This window comes from Solea senegalensis, linkage group LG1 (assembly GCF_019176455.1).
Source record: "Solea senegalensis isolate Sse05_10M linkage group LG1, IFAPA_SoseM_1, whole genome shotgun sequence".
Lineage (NCBI taxonomy): Eukaryota > Metazoa > Chordata > Actinopteri > Pleuronectiformes > Soleidae > Solea > Solea senegalensis.
The window spans coordinates 25,375,806-25,394,120 of record NC_058021.1 but is presented as its reverse complement, the minus strand read 5'-3'; the positions used below and the strand labels follow the sequence as shown (position 1 = coordinate 25,394,120).

Below are 18,315 nucleotides of genomic sequence, written 5' to 3'. Positions count from 1 at the left end.
AACAACAGCGCTGACCTCTCGTACAGACACACACACACACACCATATGCACATACATACATTTTCAAAACAAGGAAATAGCTCCAGTCTAAAAATAAAGCTCATTTCATTTCTTCGTCAGTAATTATGGGTTGTTTATGCAATGATCGAGATCTGCCATTTCGTTAATGGCAGCTCTTCAGAGGCTCACAAATAAATGATGCTGCCATTAGGTTGTTGTGATTACATGGACTGTATCAACAGAAACTCTTTCTCCTTCAGCTAATGGTTCAGCACTATAGGACTAAATGACAATTTTTAATGAGTGGGGGAGTCGCAGTAAGACTTGGTAATTTACAGCCGCTTATTAAGTGAATAGAGAAGGTAATTGTGTCGGAGAAAGTTTGTTTTATTGCCAAGTGCAACTTTGTGGTGCGATTTCTTTTTTCACAGACATCAAACATTCTGTGCTGCTTCAATTTAAATGAATAAATAGATTCAACTTTAACTTTCAAAGGGTAATGTTGTGAAACTTGTGAGTAAATATGATTCATTATACTCTAATTGTGACTATATCAACAAGAGTAATGTCTTTATCGTTTATGACAACACCTTAACATTTCTCCTCCAAATATAATGTAAAATGTAAATGTGTTGTCATAAACAAACATAATCACAATGTTTTAATAAATATTGTTCTATAAAACATATCATGCAGAGCTGTGCAAGGTTTTCCCCTTTTCTTCTTACCTTCTTAATGTTTGCTTTGATTGCATTTACTTTGCTCATGTTGCATCTGTCTAGTTTTAGTTGTTTAAAATCAGTTCATAAAACATATTTTATTTCATTTTAGTCTGCCTGAAATGTCAAAAGAAAATTTCGAAAGTATTATTTGTACATTAAAAAAAAAGGGGTAAAATAAATAGTATGAGGTCAATTTATATGTTTGTATGATGAACTTGTTTCTGTACATGTGACACCTACTGCACGTCTGTCCATCCTGGAAGAGGAACCCACCCAGAGGTGGTTTCTCCCATTTTTTTCCCCCCTGTTAAAAGTTTTTTTTTTTGCACAATGTGAGGGTCTAAGGATAGAAGGTGTCACTTACTGTAAAGCCTTTTGAGGCAAAGTGATTTAACTAAACCTGACTTTTTATCTCAGGACTGAGATGCCAATAGATAACTGACAACACTGAGGTTACTTGAAATGCTGTCACTTGCTCGCTCTTCTTTTACGTATCACAATGAAACTGGGACGAGTCGCTTGTCCAAGCTTCATGTCCTGTTCATCGTATTTTATGCTGTCGTGGTCTTCGTGTCACAAATGGTTCATGTTGCTGCTTCAGCTCCTCCGACTGCCTCCGTGAGCTGTTTTTCAGACGCCAGTCTCTAATCACGTTCACTTTACCCCCAGGGAAACATAAATATGTCTTCCAAATGTCATGGCAGTCCATACGTGGCAATCAGTGAACAATTTCACCCATAACTGCAAATGTAAAATTTCCCACTTGCACAAGAGGAAAAGCCAGGGACTGTTAGGGATTACTTAAGTCGTTAGGATTCATCCTCGGGGAACAATGAATGCTCTTACAAGCTTTAATGGAAATGTCTCCAATATTTGTAGAAACGCTGCTTTCCACAGATCTTTGCTCACATGGCAGAATGCATGTGTCCTTTAGCCTTCCTCGTGTTCCCGGGGTGAAGTAGGACGTTCAGGAAAGTGTGTAGCCGTGTTCTAGATGTGTATCATGTTTTTTTACAGATGTTTGGTGTATGTGTGTGATAACAGGACACAGTATGGCAGAGACCCTCACAGTCGCCCTGCGTGTTGCTGAGGAGGCTATAGAAGAGGCCATCGCGAAGGCAGAGGAGTTCAGTGACAGCTTGGTGAGAATCCTCCCTCTGTTCCTCATCCTTCTTCCCCGCTGTCATACTCTCTCCAGTATCAGTGGGACGCAGGCCTGGCGTTTGACTCAGACACTCATTTTGCTAATTTTGTGTCTGTGTGTGTGTGTGTGTGTGTGTGTAGGAGAAGCAGAATGAGGCTCGATATCTGCGGGACCACAAAGAGGAGCTCATAGAGGAACTTGCTACAACCATTGTACAAAAAGTAGGTTGAGTCAGAGTTCCTCTTATTTTTGGCGCATTGACTTGTTTTCCTTTTTTCGTACGAGGGGGGGTGTTATCAGCCTCAATCGCATGCAAATGCAGAGTGGAAAATCAAGCTCCAATCTTCATCTTGTCTTTGTCTTTCCCAAGTAGAGGAACAGCTCAGTAACTTTTGAAATGATATTACTCTCACTATGATTATTGCTATTAATAATATTGCAGTGCAATATTATTATAATAATTATAAAACAATAAGTGAAGACAGAATTAGCTTTTAAAATGTGTTGGTAGTCGGGTCTTTAAAAGTAAAATAAAGAGTTGCACTTTATAAGGTTGATGGTGCATAATTTTGCATGAAAAATAAATAATAATTTTTCAATCACAATAAATTGTTCATGGCAAAGTGCGACATTATGTTGTTGAATTATATTGAAACGTTCCAATTTGCCTTGGTTATTACACTTCTTTATTTAAATGAAGATTGCTCTGTGTGCACATATCTCCCAGCTGTCATGTTTGTGTCTTATTTCACTTCCTTCCTCCTTTTCACTTCAGATCATCCAGAGGAGGAAGCATTCGGAAATGCAGACAGAGTATGACTTTGTCTGGCCTCAACCTCAGTCTCTGATCCAGACCAGTGAACTTCCCTCTCCGTCTCAACCTCATACTTCTTCTCAAGGACCACAGGAACCCCTCAAAACCTCTTACTCCCTCAACGTCAGTGTCTACTTCCACTCAAACTGTTAAAACTAAAACGTGTAACACAGCAAGTGCCAAACATTTAAAGTGAGGTCAAAACAAAAACACTGTTTGCAAACTGCTGATTCTTGACCAGAAGGATTTGGTCTTTGATTTTGCAGCTTGTGTTTAAAGAAGGTCTCGGTTTGGTTTGTTTTCCCAGTGTTCACACACACACTGCACATTCCTCACTTTATTTCACAGCACATATATAACGCTTCTCTGTCTGTGTGTGTGTGTTTTGGTGTGTCGATCAGCCATTGTCTCCATGTGTTTGCCAGGTTTGAAAAACACAGGAATGTTGTGGTCGACAGGAAATGACTTGAACTTTTCAAACACGCCAGTCACATGTGTCAATGTGATCCCATTTATTTATTTTTATGGATTGTGTAGCTGCTGGAGCGATAGCCTGAGATCACGTCCGTCTCACTTCGGGATTAATCCTTTTGCAAAGCTATAATGCCACAATTATTATTTTTGCACAAAAAATAAACCCTGACCATAAAGTCAGGGGGTTTGATCCCTGGCGTTGCAAGTCTATGTCCCCATGTGCAAGACAATTAAGCCCATGTTGCTCCTGACAGCTGTGCCAGTGTGTGAATGGATATGACAGACATGTGGTAGAAAAAGCCCTGCAAATAGATCATGCATGAATATGGAAGTGACAAAAGTGTAGTGTAGAAAAATGCTATGTAAATATGGACCATTTAAAGTAGTCATGAAACTATTCTGCTGTTTTCTAAGAACTTCACAGTGGATTTATTTCTAAAGTTTATAGACTTCAATTTCCTGCCACTAGATGTTGCTGTAGCAACAGCAACTTGGACCAAAACAAATGCACATTGGCACGTTTTTCCTTCTTTGTGAAGTGGCAGATACTAAAATAAGGCAGACGAGGTGTTTCCGATTGAATACCATTGTGGTGGGCAGTTTACAGTGTTTGTGTGCTCTGATTCAGATACACACACTTACACACCGCGCACATACACTTGGCAGCAGCTGTGTTTTGTGGAGATTTGTCTCTATCCGATGTGAGGGAAGCATCAAAGCGCCGCTTCCTGGGGCTCCTCACTTTTTCTCATTTGTTTCACTCGGCGAAGATCAAAGTTCTGTGAACTCTTTGCGTGTGCGTGTTGGGGAGAAGGGGGCGGGGGCATCCTTCTCAATTGCCCCATGGGACAAACTGTGTTTAACAGCTCTAACAGCAGCAAAAACACACAGTGAGACACAAAGTATGCAAATACGTACTCAAAGATTCCCGCAATATTTAATGCGCTTTAACTGGAATCATGCATCCTATTGTCAGAATCTCTGTTTCTTGCATTATTCTGGAGTAATACGATAGAACGGTAACATATTTACTGTATGATTTATAGACTGTGTATCAGTCTTATTCAGTGACTGTTCACTAGATTTGATGTCTTATAATAACCCTCTTATAGCAGTGTAACAGCCTCTAAATCCAAATTCCAGCGATCATTCCTAAGATTTAGGCTCTTTTTCTATTATTTTTGAAACAATGCACATCACATCACGTCTTTATGAAGACATAATGGTTCTGCATTCATAACACAAGCTCCCTCACTCTTTCTCTCACTTGCAGAGCGCCCTTCTGTCTGTCGAGTTTTTCTGTTGTTTACTAGCGCCATCTGCTGATGAGAATTTAGACTCACAGCCACAGTTTCACACGCGCTTCACTGATCAAGTGTCTATTACTATATCTGATGATGACCCGCTGTGCCACCACTGCAGTGTTTGTCGGAGTCAGGGGCTGCTTTGACTGATAGGCTGCCTGAAGGCTATTTATTCTGATAATGTGTCTGTGTGTGTGTGTGTGTGTGTGTGTGTGCAGAGGTCACGCTCAGCGTTTTCCCTCACCAGTGACGACTCCCCAGAGAAAGGTCCAGAGGCGGTGGGCGCAGGAGCAGGCGGTGACCTGCAGGAGTACTCTTCTCTGAAGAGGGAGGCCAAGGCCACGTCTCTACCGAGCTGGAAGAGTGTTGATCGCCTGGACAACTCTAGTAAATATCACTAAAGGCTGTCACAAAGTGGTTATTGAATTTCTCCTGTTGTTGCAGTCACTGATGTCAGTTTCCGTCTTCCAAGCATTTGGCCAAAGATTAATTTAAGGATCGATTGGAGCACATCCTCCAAATACCTTGCTAATACTTTACAATAGTTTAGGATGTGGCAGCAGTCCAGATATCTGTTCCCATGACTGGTTCCTAATCTTTTATGTAGGATTTATACCTATGACTTAGAAATTCTCTCCTTGGTCACAAGATTATTAACTATATAAATAAACCTTCTAGTACCATCATGATTGTGTAGAAACATCGATTTATTCTATCGTCGTTGTTGGATACTAATTATTGACAATTGGAAAAAATATTTCACATATTGTTTCATATTTACTGTTTCCCTGCAATGTACATATGTAGCACTCTGTAGCCTTTTGCTTAACCTTTTGTTGGACCTTTCAAATCATTTATATTAAGGATTTTATTAAGAGGAAAAAATTGCATCACTTTACACCTTCAAGAAAAATGAGCAAATGAGGGAAATTATGGATTTTCTGTTAAGGCAGTTTAACTGAAAAGCATTCGGGGAAAAAAAAGATTAAATACTGGTAAGAATAATCAATAACATCAAGAAATATTAAGCATTTGCAACTTAACAACAAATCAAAGGGATCTAAACTAAACTGGAACAGAAAGAAATCTAAGAAACTGTAGCAAAAAGGGATTTTGAAGCTTTTCACTTTGGTTACCACACACAATTTGAGAAATCAAATAGAACAGATAGAAATAAAAGTCATTTTAACATAATTTCATGTGGTCATGTTTCAGGTGCATCCTCAGTGCTGCAGAGTCCAGACGGTAACTGGATCGCGCTGCACAGTTCTCAGCTGTCTCGGCCCAGTCTGCTGACCAAGAGGAAGAGCTTGGTATTCAGTGTGCTGGAGAAGGAGTCCGGCGTCGTCTCGGCTTACGACGAGATGGGATCGGACTCGGAGGAGGACGAGGGCGGCTGGGGCGCAGCACTGAGACAGTTCCGGCGCAAACTGTCCGATGAAACTTACTACACTGACTCGCAGCATGACCCGGAATGGACGTACACGCAGCATCTTCCCGTGACCTCACCGTCCTCTGGCCAGTACACCAACACAGAGACTCTTAACTCGGACTCTGAAGCTTCGTCTGTGCTGTCCGCTTGTCCCCGCAAACCTCCTCATCACTTGCAGAGGAAAAAAGGACCACCGGATACTCACCTGCACCCTCATCACCAACCACTGTACCACCAACACCTTCACCAGAACTTCTCCCCGTATCCTCTACATTCAGAGGCACTGGATGTGAACTTCAACCCTAAGGTACGTTGTTTTTTATACCACAGGGACTAATACAAACATTGAATTGTTTGTACTCGGAAAATGAAAACTGCTGCCCTGCATTTGTGAAAAGTTCTCTTACATTTTACATTTAATGTTCCCAGGTGATGGGAGACAGCAGCGAGGCTGAGGAGAGTCAGAGCGACCCCATTAAGAGGTCGCGCCGGCGGCGAAAAAGCAAAAGAGAGTCCTCAACGGAGCAGAGCAAGGCTGGAGGCCAGAGCCACACACAGTCCATCTATCCATTAGTACAGGTAAATTATCACAAGCACACTTCATTATTACCTTTAGTTGACCACAATTCTCTTTGTTTGAAAATAAAACCCTATATTTGTGGTTGTAAGATATTCTTTTTCTTTAAAGCATTTTGTTTTGGTTTTGTTTTACCTTTATTAAAGCTGCAATGCGTAACTTTTGTCAATTTTGTTTTATGATTTTGTTTTTATATCCCTTGTATGCTGCGTCCTTAGACTTAAAACAGGCTCTGTCAAACAATACTATCAGACCTGAGTGAGGGAATGTTGCTGATTGACAGGAAACTGCTGATTGACTGCGGTTTTTTAGCACTAGAGTGCTAGAGTGGGTTTTCCTTGGTGTTTTCAGTCATACTCCAACTTGTTTGCATGTCTAAAATCTCAACATTTAACAGAGGAGTCTGGTGTATTTAGTGACGGCACTACTGAAAGCAGGTGATCACAAGTGGCAAGCAAGCATCACAACCCCCACCTGCCGTATTTCAGTTCATTAACTGTGTCAGACAGAGTTTGCGTACTGAACAAATATTTTTAATGAACTGAGTCTGATGATTCAGTACACCGAAAATAACTGCTTTACGAGTCACAGTTACGTGTCAGGCCGTGCCGTGTCAGGCCGTGCCGTGCCATGCCGGTACTGTATAGTGGAAAAGTGCCATATACACAGCTATACTGAGAAATACAGAGACTTGTGTGTAGCTGATAGGCTTAATTAACATTGCGTGAACTAATTTGACAGTGGATTAAATGTGATGGACATATTTTTCACATATCCATTTGTGCACTCTTCAGCTTTAACATGTATATTTCACAGTAGATATTCTATGACTGTATTTCTTACCCTGCATCTAATCCTGTGTCTGTCAATTCAAGGAGAACAGTGGTTTCCTGCTTAATGCGCTGCTCAAGAGGGGTTTAAGCGAGGAACAGCCAGCATCAGACACTGTGCCAATGACCACAGCTGCATCGGACACTTTTGGATTAGATGCCATGACACCAGATCCAGAAGATTTGGACACAGTTGCCCCAAATTCAGCTGCCCTAAGTCCACCACAGCCCCACTCTCTACCTCCAGTGTCCCAGCACTCGGCCAGCAGCTCAGGGCCTGGAGATCCTCTGGAAGAGGAATTAAGGTCCAGGCTGAGTCAGCTGGTCAAACGTACAAACAGCAAAGGCAACAGCTCATCTGAGGACGAGTGCACGAAGTGGCCCGCGGAGAGACAGGCAGATAAACCAAGTGACAGACAGAGAGAGAAGACAAGGGCAAAAGACACAGAAAGAGAGAGACAGCGGTTAAGCGACAGGTTAAGAGAGACAGCAAGTGATACAGTGGAACACGTGAATGGACAAGAATTGAAAAGCAGCGAGAGACTAATTAAGAGTCCTTTGACGAGAGAGCAAGGACGAGTCAGGGAGAGGAGGTTAGAGAAAGGTGTGGAAAGCTTGGAAGAGAGGGTGGATGCGAGGGAGCCAATGAGAGGAGATAAGAGAGAGACAAATAGACATAGTAAGAGACAACATAAAAGAGACGTGGAGAAGGAGAAAGGAGGAGGAGGGAGGAGTGGTTCAAGCGCCAGTTCACCTGCTGTTACACCTTCTTCCCACGAGGTGGTGCTGCCAGACAACCAGGTGAGGAAATGTGAAGTATCAAAGATTTGATATGTGCGTCCATGCCGTCTGTCACTGCTTTGCTTGAGCTGTACTGTTCATCCGTCTGTACACTGATTATTTTATTCTGATTCCTCTCATGTTTTGCCTACTTCATCTTCTCATTTTCAATCTTTTGTTTTCCAATCACAAATGTCCTTTGTCCGTCCTCCTGGGGTTTTCCTCTTTGTACTTCTCTTCTTCTTTTTGCTGCTGTCTGTGTGTGTGTGTGCGTGCGTGTCTGTCTGTCTGGCTGTCTGTCTGTATGCGTGTGTGTTTATGTCTCAGGAGAGACAGAATGACTTGGAGCAACAGCGGAGGCTTCAGTTGCTCTCCTCTCTCTTGCAACAGGTGAGATATGAACGGGAAAACAAAGGCATCCTGGGATGTCGTTATGACGTACAACCCAGTACACATTCATTCACACATCCCTATACTTTTCAATGACATGCCCAGTTTTCTGTTTGCATAGTGGCTGAATGTTATTTGTGATGTTTTTTATTTTTTTTGCATATATGCAGACACTTAAAGAGCGCCACGTTCAGGCTTTGTAAAAATGATAATAAAATTCTGTCACTTCACAGCTTTGCATCAGTTATATGGGACGACGTGTATCATGGACGAACCTCATTGAATTATAAATTGAAGCCAGATGAGCTCACACTGATTAAAAGCAGCATGTGACAGTATTGATATTTTCACATAGTTAAATCCACTCCATTCATGAGCATAGCGTGGGTTGTACTGGGCTCAGGTTATGAGCTAGTGTTTCATCTGAGGTGTGTGAATAGGTGTTGGTCATATGCCAGACTGAGCTCCTGTGAGTAATGCTTGTCCCTCACAAAGCGTATGACACGGGTGTAGTGTGACCTAGTTCCGCTGGTTTTCACAGAAACTCATTAGAATGACTTATATCAATATGACGTCACATCTGTGGCTATTTTGTATTCGCAGTATTGTTCAAAGGTCGTAGGCCACCATTATTTTGTTAACAATGCTTGAATGACCATACAATATAATTATTTCACATCCAGAAAATATGGGGAAACATTTATGCAGTTTTACACATTTTTCAGAAAACTAAAACAGCTTCTACGGGTTAAAGTACCAAGTCTTTAATGTGACCTGGAGCGAAACCCTAATCAGTGTTACTGTTTGTTCTGATAATTCATGTCAACAAATATACACTGAGAAAAAGATATATTACGCCACGTTTATTCAAGACATGCTTAAGCATTACTGCTCACGAAAGAAACACGTTTAACTACAAAGTTATGCAGACTCACCAAACCAAAAATCCATTGAAACAGGAACAAGTGACCACAGAGTTGGTGATTGTGCAACCACAGGGTTACACAATCACCAGAAACATGTTACACACACAGGGTGACTTAAACCAACCACAAAGATGTAATAACATGGAAGTAAAACAGTATGTCCATGTATGTACTGTATATATATTTGTTTTTTTAAAACATGCCAAACAAACCGGTCTGTACTTCCCATTGTAAGGTTTCAAGGTTTCTAAACCTGCCTCTGCTTTTTAGCTATGAGAAATCCACCTATATTGCAAGGGGACATGTGTCTTACTTTCATTATATATCTGTCCTCGAAGGAACAAAGCAATTGTTTTCATATTAGTTGGCAATGTGATGTATGTTCCTGAGATGAGAACGTCAGTCTCTCACCAAAGATCCATTTCTCCAGACATCGACCAGACAAAGTCGATGTCTAAGAGCATCCATCTATGCTTTGCAGTCTTTTTAAGATCACTGAATGGTGATTAAAAAGGAAAGATGAGAGGTCTGTCCCTCAGCCTCTCATCTGTCACCTAATTACCAAAGCACTGACCCTCCTCTCTCTGTTATTCTTACCTGCCTCTCCAGCCACCGGCTCAAACTGGGCCTTTCAGACGTCTTTGCGTTGTCTGGCTGAGAGGGATCAATACGCCTACAACCCCTCTGATCAAAGCTTTACATTTGTCTCTCTTTACAACTGCTCCTTCCCCTGCTTTGTTTTCATCTATTTGGAAACCAACAGCAGCTACCGTTCTTAAGGAAGCTGTGTTGACCTGTGGATCATTATTCATGAAAGTCTGAAAGCAAGCTTTAATTTAGACAAACAGGGCGCTGATCATTGACCAACTGGTAGTTTTCCCAAATGAACTAATTAATTTGGGATAAATAATTGTTAATAGAAATCAATTGGAAACATATAGAGAGAGTAATTTGTTGCGTCCTCTTCCACTTCCCTCACAACTGCATTTTCCTGCTTGAGCTCATTTATTTTCTGCTGCCAATTGCTCAAGTATGTGCAGATGGGTGTGCGTTCAACAAAACAACTGATTATTTGTAGAAAATGTGAATATAAGTATATGTATGCTTTACCTGCAAATAAAATGCAGCTTGAACACATGAGGTTGAGATGTTGATGTCATTATGCTGCTTTAAGTCCTTTTTATTTTCTATAATGTGGTGTTTATTATAAATTCTTTGTCATAGTTATATACGTTGCTTAATTTTGTTCTGCTGCTTGACTTTTATTCATCACGATTAAATGCTTTCACACTAAGCCCTTCAGGATGCACCTACTCACATTTGTACTGTATGTGTGTTTGTTCATAAAATGAAGCAGAAGTACTCGGCGGCCTCTCTCTGCAGCATCACCACAGAGGTGCTGAAGGTTTTGAATGCTACAGAGGAGCTGATCGGTGAGGCGGGAGGCGACAGCTGCACGCCGACCGAGTCCATGAGCGCGTCTCCGATCTCCAGCTGCTCCGAAACCCGCAGGCTGGACCAGAGGCTGACCAAGATGGAGGAGAATGTAAGTTAGTGAGCAGCAGCTACAGCACAACATGTTGGATGAGTGTCGGTGTGAATTAACAGTGTGAGTCTATCTTCTCATTGCAGGTATACCTTGCTGCTGGTGCTGTGTATGGCCTTGAGGGGGCACTGGGAGACCTGGAGCAGTGTGCCCGCAGCATAAGTAGTGGTACAACGGACACAGAGATGGCATTCCTGGAAGACCAGGTAGCTACTGCTGCTGCTCAGGTCCAGGAGTCTGAAATACAGGTACTAAAGGAGACTTAACACACTCTTCTAGCACAGTGTCACATTTTATGAACCCCAGTTTTACATTTCCCAAGTAAAATTCTAGGATATTAGAGCTTGGACTGAAGTAAAGAATTAGGGTGTAGTTAATTGCTCCAAAACTAGAAGAATTGTTGAACGACTGCACTCATTTTTCCCTTTGTTTTTAGATATCAAACATAGAGGCTAGGATATCAGCTCTGAAAACAGCTGGGTTAAATGTGACAGTCTGCAATCGCTTCTCCAAGAGCAAGCCGAAGGCAAAGGTAACTCACTGCCCTTCATGCTCCCGAATGACTAATGCATACATCTTAATTAGTCTAAGGTCAATTTTATCATCAAGTATTGATTGTGTGTGAATGAAAACGAAATGGATACACCTGCTCTGAACCACCAGGACTCGATTCATTGTTGAAGTGAATAATACAGATTCTTTTTTTTTTTACAGGCTCACACTCTTGACTCATCACGCCATCAAAGACGGAAGCTTCCAGCACCTCCTCTGAAAGGTCACCACCACACAAGTTAATGCTTCTCAATTCAGAGAAAAGACCCAAAAAGTACACAAATGTAACAATTGTAAAATTGTAAAAGGTGAAGAAAAGAAAATACCAATCTTAAAAATACTATATATGTCTTGTATTCCTTATATATCCATTAAACAGCTAGGGCAAGACTGTGTATTACATGTTGTATTGAATGTAAAAGTTAAAAAAAAAGTATTAGAAGGATAAATTATCTTACTTTGTGGTGTGCAAAATATTCTGTTATTAGCACTGAAACAACACAATTTTCATTTTGTTCAGTTTAAGACATTGACGATGAAACGATGAAAGATTTTGATATATATATTGAAAGGGAAAAATTTAGTTTTCTACATCATTCTAGGATGGGTAAGGTCTTTACTTACTGCTGTGATGTTCTCCCTGCTTAATAATTTTCACTCATCAGATTAAACAAAAGAAAATTGAGTCTACTAACCTGTGCTGACTCATACAGTATACCACATCAATTCATACGCTCTTTATCACAAACCCTGCTCAGACACAAGGGGACACTTTTATTCACCCTTAGTTAACATCACACATTTCACGCTTTGTCCTGAGAGAAGAGATCGGCTGCTGAATGGATGGAGAAGTGAATGCATCTGCTGGAAAGGGAAATGAAAAGCTCCATTAGACATAAACCAGCCAAAATAGAAATGCACACAGCACAGGAGGAAAAGGCTGTTTTGTCAACCAACAAGAAGTCGGTTCCTTTTCATGTCAGTGAATGGCCTTTTTCTTTCTTTCTTTTTTTATTTTTTGGTCTTGTTTTTTTTTCTTCATCAGCATTCACACAATAACTCTGATTCAGCGTTGCTTTTTCAGCTAGCTTTATGACCATGAGTACAGCACGTTGGACAAAACCAGTGTCCAAGATATGTAATAATATCATTGATCACAACTTAGAGTGTCCTTTTTATCAGTCTGTCACAGTATACTCTTACTTTCCGTGAAATTATATAGGTGGTCATATTTAAAGTAAGGCTGCTGTGTACATCAGAATCACGTGTTACTGTTAAAAACATTTTTCAAAGCTGCAGTATGCAACATTTAAATATAAACAAATGTCTGTTACATTCAAACTATTGAGTTAAATGAGTTCACACAATGCTGATAACGCCCATCAGCTCCACATGACTGTGTTTCTCAGTAGTAGTTTGTTATTTGTTGTCACCATTTTTTATCACATCTGAGCTTCATACAGCAGCACTCAGGCTGAAAACACTAAGAAGTGTTCATTAAATGTTTCAGAAGTGGTTCCTTCAGCTAAAAATACACCTGAAAGTTAAGTAACAAACGTGATATTGAAATTGTGTGCACCGCCATCAGCAATCAAGCATTCCCTGAAAAGCTGCCTGACTACGTGCCTGCATACGAGCACCATTCCTAGCTGCTGCTGTTCATTTCAACCATGCAGCTCCAGTTAAGTGTCCTGGCTGCAGTCTGAACAAGTAACGCTACGATAAAATACAGATAACACAACACTTACCAGAGTAATTTAGGAACACATATAAGAGACCGTTTTGGTAATTACTCCGCAATGCAACTTTAAAGTGGTACTTTTCTTGCATTTCAGAAAAGTTGGAGCCAGAGCAGCAACTGAAAGTGTGTCTGCCAAAGTGACAGTTAGCAGCACATCAAGTCCCCCAGGGCCCCTTCAGAGCCCCAGGGACAGGGGCCATTCTCATCCAGTGCCTTGACCTAGCGTCCGCCTCCAGCTCCAAGCCAAGCAGGGACGAACACCTGCCCTGTGTGACCCACCAAGCACTCAGCCCGAAGCCAGGCACTGTACCACGTCAGTGAAACACTTCACACAAGACTGTCTCTTTTCCTTTTTCCTACTTTATCCTCCATTTCTCCTCATTAGCACCTGCATAATACTTTGTCAAGGAAGGTTGACGCAACAGTTGGTATCTGCCTTAAAACCTGCAACACCCCGTTACTCAACTCCAAAGGAATATCTGTACAGGCATAGACGAAAACAAAAAAAAACCTGTTTGCTCCTTTGTCTGTTTGCAAGAGTATTGTGATTTAATGTTCAATGAAGATGTGACAAAACCACCTGAGATTTTATGTGATTCAGTGTCTGAAAAAGAGATGGAGCCATGTTTAATACAGCATGTTCTCTCTCACCATTTCATCATACTGACTGTCAGCCCTTTTTCTAGTTAATTATCAGGATACACAAACCCACCTCTGGAATATCAATATTTAAAAAAAATAAATAAATAAAAAAGATTTCACTCACCCAAAATAAGTATTTAAATGTATAAAGTCTATATTTTCCTGCCACACTTCTTGGCAATAAAGGAAGTTGAAGCACATTTGAGAACTACAGTATGTCACCCACAAAGAAAGTATCTAACAGAATAGCGCAAATATTTTGAATTGATTTGAATATTATTTAATCTCAGAGTTAAATGAAGAATCTCATGTTCTCATGTTTTTATACTTTGCCGGGTTAGCTTAGCTTGAAGATAGCTCATCTTGATCTGTTCTAAAAGGTGAAAAAAATTCTACAACTATGCTAAACACTCAACACAACAGTTAATCAATCAAAATCTGAAATCTTTTATCAGTTATTACTTTTTCATGTTGTTGCTGTGAAAGATTTTTGATTTCTTTGAACAAAGCCTGGGCAGCTGTTTAAGCTAACCTAAGCTAACAGGCTTCTAATATGAGCTTCATTTTTAGCATACAGACAAGAGAGTGTTATTAGTATTTGGTATTCTAAAATGCGAGTAAACAATTATAAAATTTTATAGGGTCAGAAAAGTACATACAAGCATTAGCATGCAGTATTCTTCATCCCATAGTCATTAGGTTCTCTTTGTCATTTTATTTGCTCAAACATTTCAAACTTTTTTCTTTTTGGAACAAAAAGGTATTTTCATGTTTTTCCCTTGAAATTTTGTGTTGCATTCAGAAAAACCCTGTAAAGATTTTTACATAACAAAGTCTGATGGGCTATTTTACAAATGCCATAAAACCATGATTTTGTTACAAACAATTTATTTTTCTACTTACTGAATGTTTTTATGCAATACCATTGAAAGAAGTACTTTTGCAAATGAAAAGGCTTTATTCTCCCCTCACAGGAGCCCTCCTCGGTCAGTCCTATCATATGCGGCGACTCAAAGTGCTCTCAGTGTATGTCATTTACCATTTGATATACTGACAGTATTGAAAATGATAAATGCTGCAAATGCACACATGGCAACAGGCATTTTAGGAGCGGCTAGTACAGTCCGTGCTGTGTTTGTACCTCTGCAACATTAGATCTGAGAATATTGCCTTACATTGTTTTCTGTTTCTTTTGCTTTGACCATATTAGTTAGAGCATTAGTTAACCACGTACACAGCGATTAAATGTCAGATTGCCTGCTTGACTGCTTGAATGTCAAGGTGTGATGATGTTCAGTGTGAATGCTCTGCCCCTACTAATAGTGACCTTTTCATCACATCCTTGTACATCTCTGGTTTTGCACATTGATCCTGTACTTTTGTCGACCTTGTACTCCAGAGGCGTCGATGTATACATTAACAGCATGTTTCTGGTTTTATCAAATGGATGTTAAAAAAAGCACAGCCACAAGGGTTCAATCATCAGTGTCCTGTATTTTTCTATTGTAAAAAAAAATAGCATCTTATCGAAGAATTTGTTAATATATGTTTATGTGTGAAAAGATGGATATGACATAGAATAACGTGTGTATTGCCCAATCATAGTTGACCAATCTTTTGGTGTTGTGTGCAAGAGACTATGTATAAATGTCATGACTTGTGAGGTCGGACTCATACAGAATGTCCTATTTTCTAATCCCAGAAATAAGAAAAGATAATATTACTTTTGTTCCTGTTTAAATCCAGTGCAAGTGACTAGAAAGAGGTCCACTGTGCACGGCTCCATCTTTTATGTGTTGCAATCCATATGAGATGTTGGAGAAAATATCAATGTGCAAAAAATACAGATTCTCTATGTGCCACAGTAAAAATAATGTATTATGAAATGAATAAAATTTGCAAACATAAAAGTTCCTCCGGTAAAAGAGAACATTTGTTCAACAAATATTACCACCACATCCTTATTTTTTAATCAATATAGAATACATTTTATTTACAGATACAACAAAGGCGTCAGAACAGACATTACAGGGGAAAAACAGTTATGTGCTACAGATGGAGGACACGTCGTCACGGTAACCAATCCCTGTCCTCTCCATTCAACACTTTCTCGAGTTTCTGCTTGTTTTTGAGGCTGTTGAGGAGCAGCTCCAGTGTCCGGACGACAGGGTGCATCTCCCCGTTTCCCAGAGCACCCACACTGCTGTGCCTCTTCCCAAAGCGCCCGATGGGTCTCACCCCACGCCCCACGTACCAGAATGGGTCTATCTCTGGACCTGGAGCACAAACACAAGTACATTTTTCAACATTTACATCCATGTTAAGCAGCAGGATTCATGTTTGTGAGAAAACGAGTGCCTAAACAAAAACCTAACTGCTGGAAATAAAAGACAAGAATTTTTTTTCAGTTGAAAAACCAATTACTGCCATAAACACAAATATTTTATGATGGTTTAATATCTATCGGTATATTTTGTGAAGTCCTACACAATTTTGAGACATTTTAACTCATGATCAGTATGAATTTTCAGGGCTTTGTGTTATGGATTTAATACAGATTTTGTTGCTTCAGTTAATTTTAAAATTAATAAAAGAAATTGTTTGATTTAGTCCATTCAGGCATTTATATAATAATTGTAGAGATCCTGAAACAGCTCTGAATAATACAAAAATAGATTATAATGCATTACAGAATTGTTAATTAAAGTATAATATGGTAAGAAAACAAGCTGTCAATGATAAGTCATTAGCAATCATTTTGCATTTAAATATCTGATACCACATACTGGGAATTTGATACTGATAAGCAGTTCAACAATAGCCACTGTGACTAAGTAAAATATAAGGAAGATACAAAAAAGAATAATTAACCTTGAGCAAAAATTTAGAGCAAATCCACTTGTACATTTAAATATTAAATCAAATGTAACAGATGATGAGAAAGGTCAAAACAGATATTAACATGTATAAAAACTGATTCAATTCAAAACTGTTTTCTATGTCCTCCTCAGATCTTCACGTTCTTTCTCCACACCTGTGGCATAATTTCCTTGCCAAATTCAAGAAATCCAGCAGTTTCTTTTATAGGAAACAAAAAACGATTTTCGATTATCATTTAAATTCTTACTTCTGTTGTCCACATTGTGAACGATGTGGAAGTCGTGCTCCACTGTGGTGCTGTGAGCACTGCTGAAACTGGAGGAGAGGAAGAGGAACAGCACCAACGCTGCGGGCAGCCAGCGGCTCGTCAGGACGCAGTGCTGGACATCAGCCTCTCTCCCAGGCAGCATACTGTGGAGTCAAACAAGGCACTAAAGAGGATGAAGGGACACGATTCAGTAAGAGGTACCGCTAACTGTCAGAAAAAGAAAGCCTGAAGAAAGAAAGAAAGAAAGAAACACTAAAAAAACAAGGTAACACTTAATCATCAGTCTCTAACATGTTGGTGATTTTGGAGTCCACTGATGGATTATTTTCTTCTCAAATAATTGTATATTTTACATCAGTAAAGATTTTCACTTTAAATACTTCCCATAGTTTATTTTCCCCACAGTATAAATCATGACAATCAAGACATGTCCAATTATGTTAACATTTAATTATAAAAACACCTCAACCCCACAGTGCAAACATGACATTATTCATATGAGATGAAAACATGAAGCCGTTTAAACAATACAAACAAAAACAAAATTTACTTCAAAACAAAATCATGACCATTATAAACACATTTGTCACTGCGTGTCCCAAATAAAACATCTACCTAATTAACTTACTGCCTTGCATTTACTAGAATCTTTAGAATTTTATATATAAAACAATATAAATATATCTATATAGAGCATAGTAGCATAATCTCCAAAGAGAAGACTCTTACCCTGAACTTTGGTAACAGGCTGAGGTTAGCTGGTGGAGGTCTGGAGTCGTTACTGTAGAGCAGGTGTGCACCAGCTTATATATCCTTGCTGACCCTGTAAGGTTGGTGAATGATGAATCGAGAACGTCAGTCACACACAAATGATCCCACACCACAGGATGCATCACACCCCCCCCTCCCCACCTCGCCTCCTCTCCTCTCCAAACCCCCATCCCTGTGACAAAGAAGGTGTGCTTTAGGAGTTTTCCTGATGTCTGTCACGTAGCAGAGTAGTCCATCAGGAAGTTAATGACATTCAGACGACTTTAGATCAGTGAGCATGGGGAGACCCAGTTGCTGGAGTAGGTCTGTCAGACAATGGCTGTGGTGGGTGGTTTTTGATGAGTCTTTCATCATTCAGCTTGATTACCGGGGACCAGGCAGGACCCAATCAGCTTCTGCACAAAACCTAAAGGTCCAGTGAGTAACATTTCAGAGGGTTTATTGGCAAATTTGAATATACTACCCTTTAAGAGTGTTTGTATGAATGAATCATTGCTTTACAATAAAATAATAATTGGGTTT

At 39.9% G+C, this 18,315-nt stretch overlaps 2 protein-coding genes across 8 annotated transcripts in view; one reads left to right on the top strand and one right to left on the bottom strand.

Annotated features, from left to right (window-relative positions):
- myripb (myosin VIIA and Rab interacting protein b) overlaps positions 1 to 15,787 on the top strand; it is a 94,869-nt gene extending 79,082 nt beyond the window's left edge. Inside the window, exons 5-17 of one of the 7 annotated variants that reach the window (XM_044038650.1) lie at positions 1,767 to 1,864; positions 2,007 to 2,087; positions 2,642 to 2,803; positions 4,677 to 4,845; positions 5,674 to 6,197; positions 6,320 to 6,469; positions 7,343 to 8,098; positions 8,405 to 8,467; positions 10,751 to 10,939; positions 11,026 to 11,187; positions 11,376 to 11,471; positions 11,654 to 11,714; positions 13,332 to 15,787. In XM_044038650.1, the coding sequence (XP_043894585.1) occupies positions 1,767 to 1,864; positions 2,007 to 2,087; positions 2,642 to 2,803; positions 4,677 to 4,845; positions 5,674 to 6,197; positions 6,320 to 6,469; positions 7,343 to 8,098; positions 8,405 to 8,467; positions 10,751 to 10,939; positions 11,026 to 11,187; positions 11,376 to 11,471; positions 11,654 to 11,714; positions 13,332 to 13,450 (2,630 nt within the window). In that variant the 3' untranslated portion in view covers positions 13,451 to 15,787. Of the gene's footprint in view, positions 1 to 1,766; positions 1,865 to 2,006; positions 2,088 to 2,641; positions 2,804 to 4,676; positions 4,846 to 5,673; positions 6,198 to 6,319; positions 6,470 to 7,342; positions 8,099 to 8,404; positions 8,468 to 10,747; positions 10,940 to 11,025; positions 11,188 to 11,375; positions 11,472 to 11,653; positions 11,766 to 13,326 lie in introns of all 7 variants that reach the window. The other 6 variants (XM_044038640.1, XM_044038672.1, XM_044038680.1 and 3 more) reach the window with 6 other exon arrangements.
- Positions 15,788 to 15,818: 31 nt separating this feature from the next.
- prlh2 (prolactin releasing hormone 2) lies at positions 15,819 to 17,891 on the bottom strand. The gene is made up of 3 exons (XM_044038703.1): positions 17,752 to 17,891; positions 17,002 to 17,185; positions 15,819 to 16,150 (listed from the first exon to the last, which is right to left on the bottom strand). Exons 2-3 carry the CDS (start codon positions 17,162 to 17,164, stop codon positions 15,945 to 15,947), a joined length of 369 nt encoding a protein of 122 aa, XP_043894638.1. The 5' UTR covers positions 17,165 to 17,185; positions 17,752 to 17,891; the 3' UTR covers positions 15,819 to 15,944.
- Positions 17,892 to 18,315: the final 424 nt, after the last annotated feature.

Coding starts and splice junctions, on each gene's coding strand:
- prlh2 (XM_044038703.1), bottom strand. CDS start 17,164: ATGCTGCCTGGGAGAGAGGCTGATGTCCAGCACTGCGTCCTGACGAGC. Junction 16,151..17,001: donor TCACAATGTGGACAACAGAA/GTAAGAATTTAA, acceptor TTTGTGCTCCAG/GTCCAGAGATAGACCCATTC.